General features: G+C 36.1%; 1 protein-coding gene across 8 annotated transcripts in view; it reads left to right on the forward strand.

Annotated features, from left to right (window-relative positions):
* The window catches only part of KLHL13 (kelch-like family member 13), a 220,059-nt gene that overhangs the window by 156,264 nt on the left and 47,131 nt on the right, over nucleotides 1-16,664 (forward strand). For all 8 annotated transcript variants that reach the window (XM_011948707.1, XM_011948706.1, XM_011948709.1 and 5 more), the window contains one exon: nucleotides 6,350-6,491. In XM_011948707.1, coding sequence (XP_011804097.1) covers nucleotides 6,350-6,491 — 142 coding nt within the window. The remainder of the gene's footprint in view (nucleotides 1-6,349; nucleotides 6,492-16,664) is intronic.

Genomic DNA, 16,664 nt, shown 5'->3' on the forward strand with positions numbered 1-16,664 from the left:
GTTCAAATCATAGTTACCAGACTCATGGTGAGGCCTTAAACTCTCCAAGCTTCAGTTCCGTGTCTTTAAATGAGATTATTACAAGGATTAAGTAGGATACTAGAATGTGCCTGGTACAGTGCTTAGTACACAGCAGGTGCTGGGTAAACGATCTTATTCCTGTGTTAAAAACAGACATAAGCTATTTATTAATATGATTCTATTTTAAATGTGACAGACATATGCATATAAGAAGCCTGTGCAATAGCTTCTTATAGCCCGTGCAATAGCTTTTTATAGCCTTGGAAAGATAGCAGCTATTTTATAAAATCTCATCTGTAACTAAACAGTTCCATTAGTGAAATGATTTCAAGTAGATGATAATATATTTATGTCATTAAAAAAACTACAAATAACTAACAAAAGCTTTATCTTTCTTGATTCCTTTCAGGCAAACACCTCATTAAGAAGATATATTCTTTAAACAACAATTAATTTATGCTTTATTAATAGATATTACTTTCAAGCTCACTCTTGTTGATATTTGAAAAAGAAAAAAGAGAGTGAAGTTGCTATGATATTTATAATTTCTTTGCATAATGATACTGTAAATGACATTTTACTTGGGGGACAAATCTTTCAATATTTGAAATTTTAAGTTTTTATTTTTTTCAACAAAAATACCAGGCTTAGTTTATATACATTAGTTTACTTCATGAGTTGGAAATTTTGTTCCCGATTTTTTTCAAAACATATTCCTTTTCTTCGTAATGAAAGTTGAGTATGTGTACACTCAAACTTGTGTGATATCATTCGGCTTTGTTTGGGAAATGTGGAGAAAGAGAGGAGTAGAAAAGCTATTAATATCTTTAGAATTCAATGCAGTATGAATTCTTTGACTCTATCTTAAAAAGCCAATGGGAAATGGCTTCTACCATCTTAAGTTTTTAATTTATTTCTCAAGGGTGGAAGGAAATACCTTGACAGATTTAGCCCTGAAATTCAAATGAGTATGAGAACAGGTGGTGAAATTTCTTCTCCACCTGCCATGCGACTTTATCACAAGAAATGTTTCATTTAGCAAATGCTGCTGCTAGCAGACACTTCTCTGTTTCAGAGCAGAAAAGCAAATGGATGGAAAGTACTTTGAAGAAAACCTTTTTCTTGATTTTCTTTTTAAATTGTGAGTGTGAGCAATCTGTATTTTATTTTCCTGGGGGTTGGGTAGTGGATAGTCAGTGCCTTGATTAACCAACCTGTTTTGTTGTATTGTTAAACCATTCATAGCTTTCTTGTTTTTGTTTTCATTTCATTTTGTTATTGTTATTGTTCCTGTGTACCAACCCACTGACACTAACTTTAGTTAAGGTAATATTATTAATCTGGGAACTTGAAATATCTATGTTATACTTTTGACACTAATGCATGAGACTTTTTTTTTTTAGACGGAGTTTCACTCTGTCACCCAGGCTGGAGTGCAGTGGTGCAGTCTCGGCTCAGTGCACCTTCCCCTGCCCAGGTTCAAGCAATTCCCCTGCCTCAGCCTCCTGAGTAGCCAGGATTACAGGCACGTGCCACCGTGCATGGCTAATTTTTGTGTTTTTAGTGGAGATGGGGTTTTACCATATTGTCTGGGCTGGTCTCGAACTCCTGACCTCAGGTGATCTGCCTGCCTTGGCTTCCCAAAGTGCTGAGATTACCGGCGTGAGCCACCATGCCTAGCCTGGGACTTTCATTCTTTTGTTGCAGTGAAATTGAGTTTTTAGAATATATTGTTAGATTTAACCTTTTTTGGTAATGAAATGATGGCAAGTGAAGCACTATGAAAAAAATGAGGGAACTAAATAGAAAAGTGTTGTTCATATACTTTTACCTTTCTAGCTTTTCTCTAATTCTTCTTTTTTCCCCTCAGAAATTACAAATAGTACAGGAAAGCGTAGAGAGTAATCTTTTATTCATAGCAGTATCAAGATGTGGCTTTTTATTTGATGTGAGCTAGACATTAATGTACCAATGCATGAGTTGGCACACATAACCTCTCTACCAAGAAAAATTAAGTGTTTTTATTGTGTTTTCATGATAGTAATTTCAAGAAGCACCAAAATGTTCCCTTTTCCTTGACAATGAAATTTGACCACACCCGGGCTTCTGTATAACATGAACTGCTATTTGCAATGGTAGAAACCAAGAAATTGAGGTACATATTTTATAATTTATCAAGATGATATCTTATTTTTTAAACACAATGGTACTGGTTTCAGTGGATTATCATGGGATTTATTTAGGTATGGAGATTGAGGAGCATTGGAAGATTATTTGTAGATTTTGAGCCAAATGATGCAATTAAGAGGTACGTTCTCCTTCCCCATATAGCATTCCAACAAACATGTTTACTATAATGAATTATATGAGTACATGGTTTTCTATAGAACTTCTTCCAAATTAAACCTCTACAGAGGGATTCATTGAAGAAAACACATTTAAATCAGATCAGCAGAGCACTCTTGCTGTGGCCTACCTACCAGGACATAGATACCAGGACACAATTCTTCATTGTCATGTTGCTTGCTATTGAAAAAAAAAACCACATTTGTCCATTTAGTGAGTTTTAAATTTCCTTTGAAAAAATCCATTTGGGTGAACAATTCTATGCAGACAGTAGTAGGAGTTTATTACATGTTTGCACTAGCAATTTTGAGAGTATATCTTGTACTCTGATAATTTTGCAGGTTTAAAGATAGAATCTTTGTGTTAATTTGCATATTCTGGAATACTGATGAGGTTGAACATTTTTCTATCTGCTAACCATTTGCACCTTGATCTTTGTGAATTGTGTGCTCATATCACTTACACGTTTCCCTTCGGGTAATTTTAAATATGTGGACATTTTGAGGCAAGATTACAATGTTGGCAGCCCTTTGTTAACATATGACAATGGCTGAGACTTTTTTTCCCTTTGTCTTTAAATGCAGTGCAGAGAAATGCCACAGTCTGTGTATGTTTGGTTTGACCACGTTTACAATGCTTTCAGTAAAATGATCAGACAGTGCCTCCATCTCTAAGCTAATACTCATCAAAAGTAGTTGTTTTCTTTGAGCAAGCATAGTTGAGCGATTCTTTGTGAAAGATTGCTCTTGAGGTTTATGGTTGGCCATTGTTTCAAGAATAAGATGTGTGCTGTGGTGATGGGGTAGGCCGGGGGTGGCATGCAAGCAATATGCAGACTATAATATTGTAGGGAAAAGAGAGATTTAATGTTGAGAAACAACATTGGTTAATATAGTTTCTCCCATGAATAATTTTATAGGGTTGGTGAAATGGGACTATTTAGACAGAATTTGCCAGATTCTAACTTAACATGTAAAAGTGGATCCAAATAACAGCTGTTTTATAAAGATTTAGGAAATTATTATTCTTACATGGGCTTATGTAAAACAAAAGCTTTGCTGCATAATTTTCTTATAAACTTCAAAGCCATTATCTACTTATTTATTCTTAGACTTGAGTTTTCAAACTGATAGACCTGTGGAGAGCAGAGGTATTCTGTTAGGTAGCCTTGGAAGAATTAGTGGTAATTAATAATCCTGCTGTGTTTCATATTGCTAGCATTACCTCATGGATTCAACCCTATGATGGGGAAATCATTTAAGTCATGAAATTGCTTGAGAAAAATTTTCACGAGACAGTAAATTCCTCTATATTAGGATTTCTCACCTTTGGCACTTGGCTTTTTTGCCTGAGAACAGTTTTGACCTAGAGAACTGTCCTGTGTTTTGTAAGATGTTTAACAGCATCCCCAGCTGTGACAGTGAAAAATGTCTGTAGACATTACGAATCATGGGGGTGGGAGGAGGGGCAAAATGCCTCCTGCTCCCCCTCCCCACATTGAGAATGACTTGTATGTATATTGTGTTTAACTATATGAGTTGAAAAAACATCAGATTAAAAACTGTTATTTTTTTTTTCTTGGCGTTACTCAGATAATCATTCCTTTAAGCATAGATTGATATACTTGTGGCTTGGGGTTTGCAGAGAAGTGTTACCTCTTTGCAGTGTTGAAGAACAGTGCTCTTCACTTTCAATCAATAAACTTAATAAAGGGGAGATAGATGGGAATATTGAATCTGCTAAGAAGGTTAACATGGCATGTACTGTTACCAATGCAGAAATTAGTAGGGAGTGTTTTGAATGTTAAAAAGTCAGAAGATACTGATAAAACATCATGAAAACGATAATTTTAGTCCAGGTTTCTTCAGCTTTTGAAGTAATTAATTAAAAAGGCAAGCATATTATATTGGCAAGAAAGGGCTGCATTTTCACTTTTTGCTTTCTGCTTTTAAGAGCAAGAGACAAATAACAAAGAAAACAAGTTGTTATCTGTAGTTTACTCAAAAAAGCAATTTCCAGCATATGTCATTTTGGCAATGTGAATTCGGCTTTACTCCTATCCCTTTTACATCTGTGGTTTTATAAGAATTGATGGTTTTATAAAATTGATGGTCATTTAAGCACTGCATAATTAAGAAATGTCTTTAGAATGATCTACAGAAAGAAGATTCTGTATTCATTCAGAGGACATATATTAAGTCTCTCGTGCCAGGCTCTGTGCAGGGAATACAGAAACTAATAAGACAGTCTGCTTGAATATCCTATTAATATAATCTGGATGAATAGACATTTTCTGGTTAGGGATACCAGTCACCATCAATCAATTTCTGACTTTTCCAATTGATTCTGTAATTTTAAATGCCTGTCCACAAAAGTTGTTTAAAAGTGTGTGTGTTTGTGTGTGCTATATATCATAAATATAACTTAATTCTCTAAAGCTATTTCTGACGCTCTGGTGGAAGGCTATATCCATTTTCTTTTATGCTTTTTAAAACCTTACTTAAATTCTCTTCTTTATTAAATACCTATCAGAATTGAATTAAACATGGTTATGTATTATTAATTCATTTTTGGTTATACTATGGCTCTAATATCATTAAGAAGAATTGATGTCACCCTTAAGGCCAGAATTTTTGCTAATTATTGCAAGACTTAAAACCACTTGGTTGTTGTCATAATTCAAAAAGTAGAATCTTTAGTATAGTCTTTTTCTTGTTAAAACTGATCAACTTGGGGTTATAGGTATGATAGGAAAAAAAGGTGAAACCTTTCTGATATTGGATAGCTCAGTTAGACAGTTAGAAAAGCAAATAATTCAAAATTGAGGAAATTACAGAAAAGATGAAGAGTTCTAGCACTTGAAATCTGCTCTCCTTCTTTTTTCCTAATGTCTACTTTAGCAGTCTTTTTAGCAGTCTATATCATGAATGCAGAACCAAATTCATGAGCCTTGGGCTCCCCACTCTTAGGCAGGTGATCCAGAGATTATTTTAGCAATGTATACCTATGGAGAAACACAAGATCTCTTCTAAGAAATGATGAAAGGTTGTTAATAATGGCCCATTTTTAGTATAACCTAACTGAGATTTTTAAACTGTCAAATGTATTGTCATATTCTTTTTGCAACTAAGTGACCTACTGACTAAGTTTCTCCCCCCTCTTACTTATGCCCCTTGAAAATATTATTACTGCAATATATGCAAATACAGAATTGTCTGTATTTATATTTTTAGTATTCATTTCTTTGAAAAGGTGGAAATGTGACTAGATTGTAGCTATTTAACAATCCCAAACTGGTAAGTGAGAGATACTGTTAGAAAAAGAAATTATTTCATGTGAAAAATTTTCTTCAGTTGAGGTTGACTAGAACTATTACTAATAACAGAAGAGAAAGTAATGCATTAATATATCACAACTAATCTTTTACTTTTATTAATGGGGGTTTGGAGTGGGAATCAGACTAGACCTAGATTCAAACCCTGGGCCAACCACTTTAATAACATTTTGACCCCAGGTAAGTGGTTTCTGACCCTTCTTTAGTCTGTGTATAAAATTATTGGCAAGTACCTGCTATATAATGACTATTCAATAAATGGTAGCTATTATTTTTATCTTTTCAAAATTAGGTGTTCCAAATTAATTTTAACTATATGCAACACAATTTGATGGCATTGCTATCTAAATAGTAAAATATCAACAGTAATTACTGTGGCTTCTAAAAACTCTGTGACTATAATTTTGAACCACCTTTTAAGTTGATTTCTCAGTTATCATCTGTATTTTCTGTACTTGGAAAGCATTTTACAAATACACATTTCTTCTAAGATAAAGAGTGATACAAGCATATAATATAGTGAAACAATATTCACCATATTGCATGGTCATATGATTGCAATAGTGATTGATTTTTTTTCTAAATGATCTCATTGTGAATTTTACAAGTTTTAATTTCCCCTTCTTTCTTATATAAAAAAACTTTCAGATCTCTTGTGGAAGAGGAAGACCAACACATGAAATTGTCCCTTGGAGGCAGTGAAATGGGCCTCTCATCCCATTTGCAGTCTTCCAAGGCAGGACCTACACGCATCTTTACCAGCAATACCCACAGTTCTGTGGTGTTACAGGTAATTTAAGCTGTCTCTTTGGTAGTATTTACATAGCTTTAAAAAACCCACCATGGATTTTGTGGTGCAGGGTGTCAGAAGTGGGGGAGGTTGTGGGTGTGTATGTGTGAATAGGAAATATATGGTAACTATTTTTTGCTCAGTTTTGCTGTGAACCCAAAACTGCTCTAAAAAATGAAGTTTATTAAATAAAGAAACAAAGACAAAAACTAACCAGGAGAGAAATCTTGGTGGAGGAATGCACACATTCCTGAGGTTAAAAAATCCTCAAAGTCAATTTTTTTGTTTGGTTTGTGTAAAGGACGTTTTGCCAGTACGCCACTTTCTTACAGAATACCATATCTGATTTCATTCCATAGCAGTCAAAGTAAGTATTACAGGGTCCCTACACTGAATTTTCTAGTTCCTCATTCACAGCCTGTTTTACTATCATCTTTGCAATTGTTCTAAAGATTGTATTTATTTGGTGCCTCAACTCACATTGGTAGTAGTCACCTGTGGGAGTAGAGGTTAGGATTGCTGGATACAAACGCTCTGATACATGTAATAATTAATAACTAAAATCAAAGCAGGGGACAGAAACACAGTAGAAAGCCAAAAGAACATGAAACACAGCAATCTGGAACTACTTAGCACAGGGATTAGAAGCCTAAGTACTTCTGACCTTTGTGGACATTTTCCGACTTCTGTGGGCATTGCTGAATTAGAGAGCAATATGATACTGGATGTCCATTAATGTCTTCTAAAGATAGTTAAATTATATCGGTCCTCTTACTACCCTTAGTAAGATAATGAAAATATGTCTTTCTAAATGCATATTTAAAAGAAATCTCCCCAGATGGATTTCATGCATATCCCTGATCAAGAACCATTATAGTAAAGCTGTATATAGAATATAATATAATGAGGGACAAGGTTTAAACTTGCTGTGCATCCTCTGTGTTTAAATGTAATTTCACCGGATTTCATTTTCTTTTTCTCCAAAATGTGACTTTTGACTAGCATACCATTTCCCCAGTATTTCAGTTTCTAATTGGAGCTGAGGTCTATCTAAGGTTCATTGTCCTGTGGGTATCATCAATAGATATTTGAGAGTCAGGAATGAAAATCTTTCCATCTCCTGACATCTTAAAGCTGTGTAGGGAAAAGGGAAGATGGCCAAATAGAACAGCTCCGGTCTGCAGTTTCTGGCAAGATCAACACAGAAGGTGGGTGATTTCTGCATTTCCAACTGAGCCTCTGCTGGTGATACCCAGCCAAACAGGGTCTGGTGTGGAACTCTAGCACCTCCAGCAGATCTGCAGCAGAGGGGCCTGACTGTTAGAAGGAAAGCTAACAAACAGAAGAAAGGAGTAGCACCAACATCGACAAAAATGACATCCACACAGAAACTGAAGGTTTCTGTGAAGGTCACCAACATTAAAGACCAAAGGTAGATAAATCCACGAAGATGAGGAAAAACCAACACAAAAATGCTGAAAATTCCAAAAACCAGAACGCCTCCTCCCCTCCAAAGGATCACAACGCCTCGCCAGCAAGGGAACAAAACTGGACAGAGAATAAGTTTGACAAACTGACAGAAGTAGGCTTCAGAAGGTGGGTAGTAACAAACTCTTCAAAGCTAAAGGAGCATGTTCTAACCCAATGCAAGGAAGCTAAGAACCTTGAAAAACGTTTATAGGAATTGCTAACTAGAATAACCAGTTTAGAGAAGAACATAAATGACCTGATGGAGCTGAAAAACACAGCACGAGAACTTTGTGAAGCATACAAAAGTATCAATAGCCGAATTGATCAAGCAGAAGAAAGAATATCAGAGATTGAAGATCAACGAAATGAAATACAGTGAGAAGACAAGATCAGAGAAAAAAGAATGAAAATAAACAAACAAAGCCTCCAAGAAATATGGGACTATGTGAAAAGACCAAAACTAAGTTAGATTGGTGTACCTGAAATTGACGGGGAGAATGGAACAAAGTTGGAAAATACTCTTCAAGGTATTCTCCAGGAGAACTTCCCCAACCTAGCAAGACAGGCCAACATTCAAATTCAGGAAATACAGAGAATGCCACAAAGATACTCCTCAAGAAGAGCAACCCCAAGACACATAATCATCAGATTCACCAAGGTAGAAATGAAGGAAAAAATGTTAAGGGCAGCCAAAGAGAAAGGTCGGGTTACCCACAAAGGGAAGCCCTTCAGACTAACATCAGATCTCTCTGCAGAAACCCTACAAGGCAGAAGAGAGTGGGGATCAATATTCAACATTCTTAAGCAAAAGAATTTTCAACCCAGAATTTCATATCCAGCCAAATTAAGCTTCATAAACAAAGGATAAACAAAATCCTTTACAGACAAGAAAATGTTGAGAGGTTTTTGTCACTACCAGGCCTGCCTTACAAGAGCTCCTGAAGGAAGCACTAAATAACCGGTACCAACCACTGCAAAAACATACCAAATTGTAAAGGTCATTGACACTGTGAAGAAACTGCATTATTAGAGGGGCAAAATAACTAGCTAGCATCATAATGACAGGATCAAATTCACACATAACAATATTAACCTTAAATGTAAACAGGCTAAATGCCCCAGTTAAAAGGCACAGACTGGCAAATTGGATAGAGTCAAGACCCATCAGTGTGCTGTATTCAGGAGACCCATCTCACGTGCAAAGACACACATAGGCTCAAAATAAAGGGATAGAAGAATATTTAGCAAGCGAATTGAAAACAAAAGACAAGCAGGGGTTGCAATCCTAGTCTCTGATAAAACAGACTTTAAATCAACATAGATCAAAAAAGACAAAGAAGGGCATTACATAATAGTAAAGGGATCAATGCAACAGGAAGAGCTCACTGTCCTAAATACATATGCACCTAATACAGGAGCACCCAGATTCATTAAGCAAGTTCTTAGAGATCTATAAAGAGACTTAGACTCCCACACAATAATAGTGGGACATTTTATCACCCCACTGACAATGTTAGACAGATTCATGAGACAGAAAATTAACAAGGATATTCAGGACTTGAACTCGGCTCTGCACCAAGCAGACCTAATAGACATCTACAGAACTCTACATCCCAAATGAACAGATTATACATTCTTCTCAGCACCACATTACACTTATTGTAAAACAGACCACATAATTGGAAGTGAAACACTCCTCAGTAAATGTAAAAGAACAGAAATCATAACAAACAGTCTCTGAGACCACAGTGCAATTAAAGTAGAACTCAGGATTAAGAAACTCACTCAAAACCGTACAAATATAGGGAAACTGAACAACCTGCTCCTGAATGACTACTGGGTATATAACAAAATTAAGGAAGAAATAAATAAGTTGTTTAAAACCAATGAGAGCAAAGACACAACATACCAGAACCTCTGGGACACGTTTAAAGCAGTGCGTAGAGGGAAATTTATAGTACTAAATGCCCACAAGAGAAAGCAGGAAAGATCTAAAATGACACCCTAACATCACAATTAAAAGAACTAGAGAAGCAAGAGCAAACAAATTCAAAACCTAGCAGAAGACAAGAAATAACTAAGATTGGAGTAGAACTGAAGGAGATGGAGACGAGACACGAAGAACACTTCAATATCTCAACGAATCCAGGAGCTAGTTTTTTGAAAAGATCAACAAAATAGATAGACCTCTAGCCAGACTAACAAAGAAAAAAGAGAGAAGAACGAAATAGACACAATAAGAAATGATAAAGGGGATGTCACCACTGATCCCACAGAAATAGACTACCATCAGAGAATACTACAAACACCTCTATGCAAATAAGAAAATCTAGAAGAAATGGGTAAATTCCTAGACACATACACCCTCTCAAGACTGAACCAGGAAGACGTCGAATCCCTGAATAGACCAATAACAAGTTCTGAAATTGAGGCAGTAATTAATAGCCTACCAACCAAAAAAAGCCCAGGACCAGATGGATTCACAGCCAAATTCTACCAGAGGTATGAAGAAGAGCTGATACCATTCCTTCTGAAACTATTCCAAACAATAGGAAAAGACGGAATATTCCCTAACTCATTTTATGAGGCCAGCATCATCCTGATACCAAAACCTGGCAGAGACACACACACACACAAAGAAAATTTCAGGCCGATATCCCTGATCAACATAGATGCAAAAATCCTCAATAAAATGTAATCCATCACGTAGACAGAACCAATGACAAAAACCACATGATTTTCTCAATAGATGCAAAAAAGGCCTTCAACAAAATTCAACACACCTTCATCCTGCAAACTTTCAATAAACTAGGTATTGATGTAACGTATCTCAAAATAATAAGAGCTATTCGTGACAAACCCACAACCAATATCATACTGAATATGGAAGCATTCCCTTTGAAAACTGGCACAAGACGAGGATGCCATCTCTCGCCACTCCTATTCAACGTAGTATTGGAAGTTCTGGCCAGGGCAATCAGGCAAGAGAAAGATATAAAGTTTATTCAAATAGGAAGAGAGGAATTTAAATTGTCTGTTTGCAGATGACATGATTGTATATTTAGAAAATCCCATCATCTCAGCCCAAAATCTCCTTAAGCTGATAAGCAGCTTCAGCAGTCTCAGGATACAAAATCAATGTGCAAAAATTTCGAGCATCCCTATACACCAATAATAGACAAACAGAGAGCCAAATCATGAGTGAACTCACATTCACAATTGCTACAAAGAGAATAAAATACCTAGGAATCCAACTTAAAAGGGGTGTGGAGGACCTCTTCAAGGAGAACTACAAACTGCTGCTCAAGGAAATAAGAGAGGACACAAACAAATGGAAAACATTCCGTGCTCATGGATAGGAAGAATCAGTATCATGAAAATGGACATACTACCCAACATAATTTATACATTCAATGCTATCCCCATCAAGCTACCATTGACTTTCTTCCCAGAATTAGAAAAAAAAACTACTTTAAATTTCGTATGGAACCAAAAAAGAGCCGGTGTAGCCAAGACAATCCTAAGCAAAAAGAACAAAGCTAGAGGCATCCCACTACCTGACTTCAAACTATACTACAATGTTACAGTAACCAAAACAGCATGGTACTGGTACCAAAACAGATATATAGACCAATGGAACAGAACAGAGGCCTCAGATGTAATGCCATGCTTCTACAACTATCTGCTCTTTGTTCAACCTGACAAAAACAAGCAATGGGGAAAGGATTCCCTATTTAATAAATGGTGTTGGGAAAATTGGCTAGCCATATGCAGAAAACTGAAACTGGACCACTTCCTTACACCTTATACAAAAATTAACTCAAGATGGATTAAAAACTTAAATGTAAGACCTAAAACTATAAAAACCCTAGAAGAAAACCTAGGCAATACCATTCAGGACGTAGGCATCGGCAAAGACTTGATGACTAACACACCAAAAGCAATGGCAACAAAAGCCAAAACTGACAAATGGGATCTAATTAAACTAAACAGCTTCTGCACACCAAAAGAAACTATCATTAGAGTGCACAGAAATCCTACAGAATGGTAGAAAATTTTTGCAATCTATCCATCATACAAAGGGCTAATATCCAGAATCTACAAAGAACTTAAACAAATTTACAAGAGAAAAACAAACCACCCCATCAAAAAGTGTGCAAAGGATATGAACAGACACTTCTCAAAAAAAGACATTTATGTGGCCAACAAATATATGAAAAAAAAGCTCAGGATTACTGGTCATTAGAGAAATGCAAATCAAAACCACAGAGATGGTATCACCACTCCTATTCAACATAGTATTGGAAGTTCTGGCCAGGGCAATCAGGCAAGAGAAAGAAATAAAATTTACTCAAATAGGAAGAGAGGAAGTTAAATTGTCTCTGTTTGCAGGTGACATGATTGTATATTGTGAGATTGTATACCATCTCATGCCAGTTAGAATCCTGATCATTAAAAAGTCAGGAAACAACAGATGCTGGAGAGGATGTGGAGAAATAGGAACATTTTTACTCTGTTGGTGGGTGTATAAATTAATTCAACCATCGTGGAAGACAGTGTGGTGATTCGTCAAGGATCTAGAACCAGAAATACCATTTGACCCACAATCCCATTACTGGGTATATACCCAAAGAATTTATAAATCATTCTACTATAAAGATACATGCACATATATGTTTATTGCAGCACTGTTCGCAATAGCAAAGACTTGTAACCAACCCACATGCCCATCAATGATAGACTGGATAAACAAAATGTGGCACATATACACCATGGAATAATATGCAGCCATTAAAAGGATGCGTTCATGTCCTTTGCAGGGACATGGATGAAGCTGGAATCCATCATTCTCAGCAAAGTAACACAAGAAGAGAAAACCAAACACCACATGTTCTCACTCATAAGTGGAAGCTGAACAATGAGAACACATGGACACAAGGAGGGGAACGTCACACACCAGGGCCTGTCAGGGGGCTAGGGGTGGCATACCATTAGGAGAAATACCTAATGTAGATGATGGGTTGATGGGTGCAACAAACCACCATGGCACGTGTATACCTATGTAACAAGCCTGCATGTTCTGCACATGTATCCCAGAACTTAAAGTATATAAAAAAAATCCCTCTAATCCTCTAATATATGAAAACGAGTCTGACTATTTTTGTTTGTTATATATCTGAGGATAGATTTTTAAGGTGCTCAAAAAAAAAGCTGTATAAATGGTTTGCTTGTTGATTTTTCAAGTTATGGAAAGAGAGAATAAGGGGTCAAACAGATAGGAAAAGTATGTGAGGAAGAAGTGTTTTTGGTATACTAAAGTGCTCTCACTAAAGAAAAATAAGAAATACCCCACTCACTACTATATTCCTACCTTATGTAATGCCCATAGTAGTCATGAGTTAAAGCCAATTATTGTGGTCCTGTTAATTTTTAAAATTTACTGGAAACCAAATAATGATTGCCACTGTAGTGCGGTGAGAGATATTTAAAGCAATGGTTCTCAAATTTTAGTGCATGTCAGAATCATCAGGAGGGCTTGTTAAAACACTGAACACTAGGTCCCAAACCAGAATTTCTGAATCAAAAACTCTGGGGATAAGGCCCAGGAATTTGCATTTCTAACAAGTTCCTAGATGATGCTGCAGATCAAGGAACATACTTTTAAGACCATTGTTCTAGAGGTGGGACCTTCTTCCACCAAGAGTCATGGCCTTTTCTTTTCTCACTATATATTTTATGTAGGTTATAAATTATTGTTACAATGGATAAACATTAGAGAGAACTTAAATATCTATCAGTAGGTGAATGGTTACATGAAATATGTCGCACCAAAACTATGCAATACTGTGCAGTCACTGAAAAGAGTAATATCTGTACATATTCAATGGAAAGAATATAAGATATTTAAAAAAAGTAACAGGGAAAATGTGCTATATCTATACAATGTAATATGATCCAGCTATTTTAAAAGATGAAGTACTAATACATGCTATCATATGGATGAACTTTGAAAACATTATGCTAATTGAAAGAGGCTAGTCACCAAAGTTCCTATTTTCTGTGATTCCATATTTTATGTGATTCCATTTGTATGAAATGTCCAGAATAAAGAAATCTATAGAGATGTAAAGTAGACTATTGGTTGCTTACAGCTAGGGAAATTGGGGGGATATGAGAATGAAAGCTAAAGGGTACAGGGTTTCTTTTTGCAGTGATAAAAATATTCTAAAGTTGACTCTGGATATCATTGCATATATCTGTGAATATACTAAAACCATTGATTTGTGCACTTTAAATGGGTGAATTGTATGGTATTCAAATTATATCTCAATAAAGCTGTTAGAAATGTAATAAGGCAATATGTATTGTATAATCCTTTTTATCAGTAGAAAAGTTATACAATATGTATACATATGAATGTGAATGCATAGCAAATGGTAGGGAAACACTAGGGAAGCTGAGGAATACTGTCATATTTTGCTCTGTAAAATCCTACAGTGTTTAATTTTTATTTACAATGGAAATATTTTTCTGCATAACCTTTGTAATAAAAAAAATATATAACAGCCGACAAAACAAGTGTAGCTGGGTCTCAGAGCCCTTAGCTCTGCCATGCCTTAGTTCATTGGTCTAAGCTGAGAAAGAACAGTTATGTGAAAGTAACCTGAAATTTTGTGTTACTTGAAGATACTTTTTCAACTGATTTTTTATGTTGTTACAATATTTCCTGTGGTAGCATAGAGATACCACTCTATATTGCTATTAAAACCCTTCTATGTTCTGTTTAAAAGTTTATTAAAAATTATGTTCTCACAAATTGAGATTTTTAAGGCCAAGCACTAACAGGGAACTTCTTAAAATCTAATCTTAAGTGTGTGGTTGTCAAGAGAACAAACTAGAGAAGTGTTTAATGTGTAAATGTTATCATTGTTTTAAAATTAGCAATAACACATACTCCAGCTTCAAAAGACATTGAAAGTAGCTGTCAGGGGGACTGATCCATGGGGAGAAACTGTTGTAATAAGTCTCACTGTGCAGGATTACCCGCTGCCTAATTGTAGTGAGAAGGACATGGGTTTCAGCCAAAACTAGAATTCTAATCGTGCCCCTTATTAGCTAGTTATATGACTTTGGGAATGTCATTTATACTCTCTGGCCCAGCTTTTTTTTAATTTGTAATCTGGGTGAGAGATTTGAGGATTAAATGTCACAATTTATGGAAATAAGGTTCATAATAAATATTCATTTATTTTCCTTCCACTTGAGCTAAATGGAGACGGTCTCACAGGAAGTAGAGCTGATCAGAAGTTATGGGTATACCACAGGGAACTCCTGAACCCCTGGGTCATTAATGGACCAGGCTCTGGCTATGGGATGTGGTTCCTCTCAGACTAGGTTCTTTCCTCTTTCTCTTTAAGTCTCACCTAGACAGAGCAGAGCAGTGAGGGTAGGAGTCATGGTGTCTCCCACTGGATAAGATTGGGCAGATGGATGAGGCCACTTATTTTCTGCGATGACTATTGAAGAAAACAGAAAATAGTTAATGAATTAAATGATTATGTATTAATATGTGATTATATAATAAAAAAAGAAGTTATGGGTATACCGAATAAGGTATCCATCTGGTTGGCTTGAGCAAATGGTTGGCTTGAGCAGGTCTAGCAGGTTACTCATCTCCATTGAATGGCTTCAGCAAACTAGGCTGTCAAAGAAAATTCCTAGAAAGTCATTTGATACCTAACAGCTTGGATTGCTAGAATCTTGAACAAGTTCTAGGATAATCCATGACTGAGTTAGCGGGGCAAATGAATTTTACTCAAGTAAGAAAGATTAACTAGGGTTAGCTTAAGTAGTAATTGGTAAAATCAAGGATTATTTCATTTCACTCACTCCTTGGCTACTACTACATCTGTGGTTATTTTTCATGGAAACTTTCTATTCTTTGACTTCTCCCTATTATACCAAGTTGTCAGCATCTTTCTCTTATTGTCCTACCCTATGGTAATTCATTGAATGATACCCTTCCTAGCACCTTCAGTTTTTAAAATAATAGCTTTATTGAGATATGATTCACATACCATATAATTCACCCATTTATTGTGCAAATCAATGGCTTTTAGTATATTCACAGGATTGTGCAACTGTCACCACAATCAATTGTAGAACATTATAATCACCTCAAAAAGAAGCCCATATTTGTTAGCAGTCACTCCACACTTGCCCCCAACTCTTTCCTCAATATGGCAGCTGATATGATTTGGCTCTGTGTTCCTGCCTAAATCTCATGTCAAATTGTAATCCTCAGTGTTGGAGGAGGGGTCTCGTGGGAGGCAATTGGATCATGAGGGTGGATTTTCCCTTTTGCTTTTCTCGTGATAGTGAGTGAGTTCTCAAGAGATCTAGTTGTTTGAAAGTGTGTAGCACCTCCCGCTTCACTTTCGTCCTGTTCTCACCATGTCAGATATGTCTGTTTCACCTTTTGCCATGGTTGTACGTTTTCTGAGGCTTCCACAGCCATGCTTCCTGTGTTGCCTGTGGAATGATGAACCAATTAAACTTCTTTTCTTCATAAATGACCAGTTCCAGGTATTTCTTTATAGCAGTGTGAGAATGGATTAATACAACAACCATTTATCTTTTCTCTGTTTCTGTAGATCTGTCTATTCTGAGCATTTCATATAAATGGAATCATATGATATGTGG

The sequence above is a fragment of the Colobus angolensis genome, unplaced genomic scaffold (assembly GCF_000951035.1).
Source record: "Colobus angolensis palliatus isolate OR3802 unplaced genomic scaffold, Cang.pa_1.0 Scaffold282, whole genome shotgun sequence".
In the NCBI taxonomy this organism is placed as follows: domain Eukaryota; kingdom Metazoa; phylum Chordata; class Mammalia; order Primates; family Cercopithecidae; genus Colobus; species Colobus angolensis.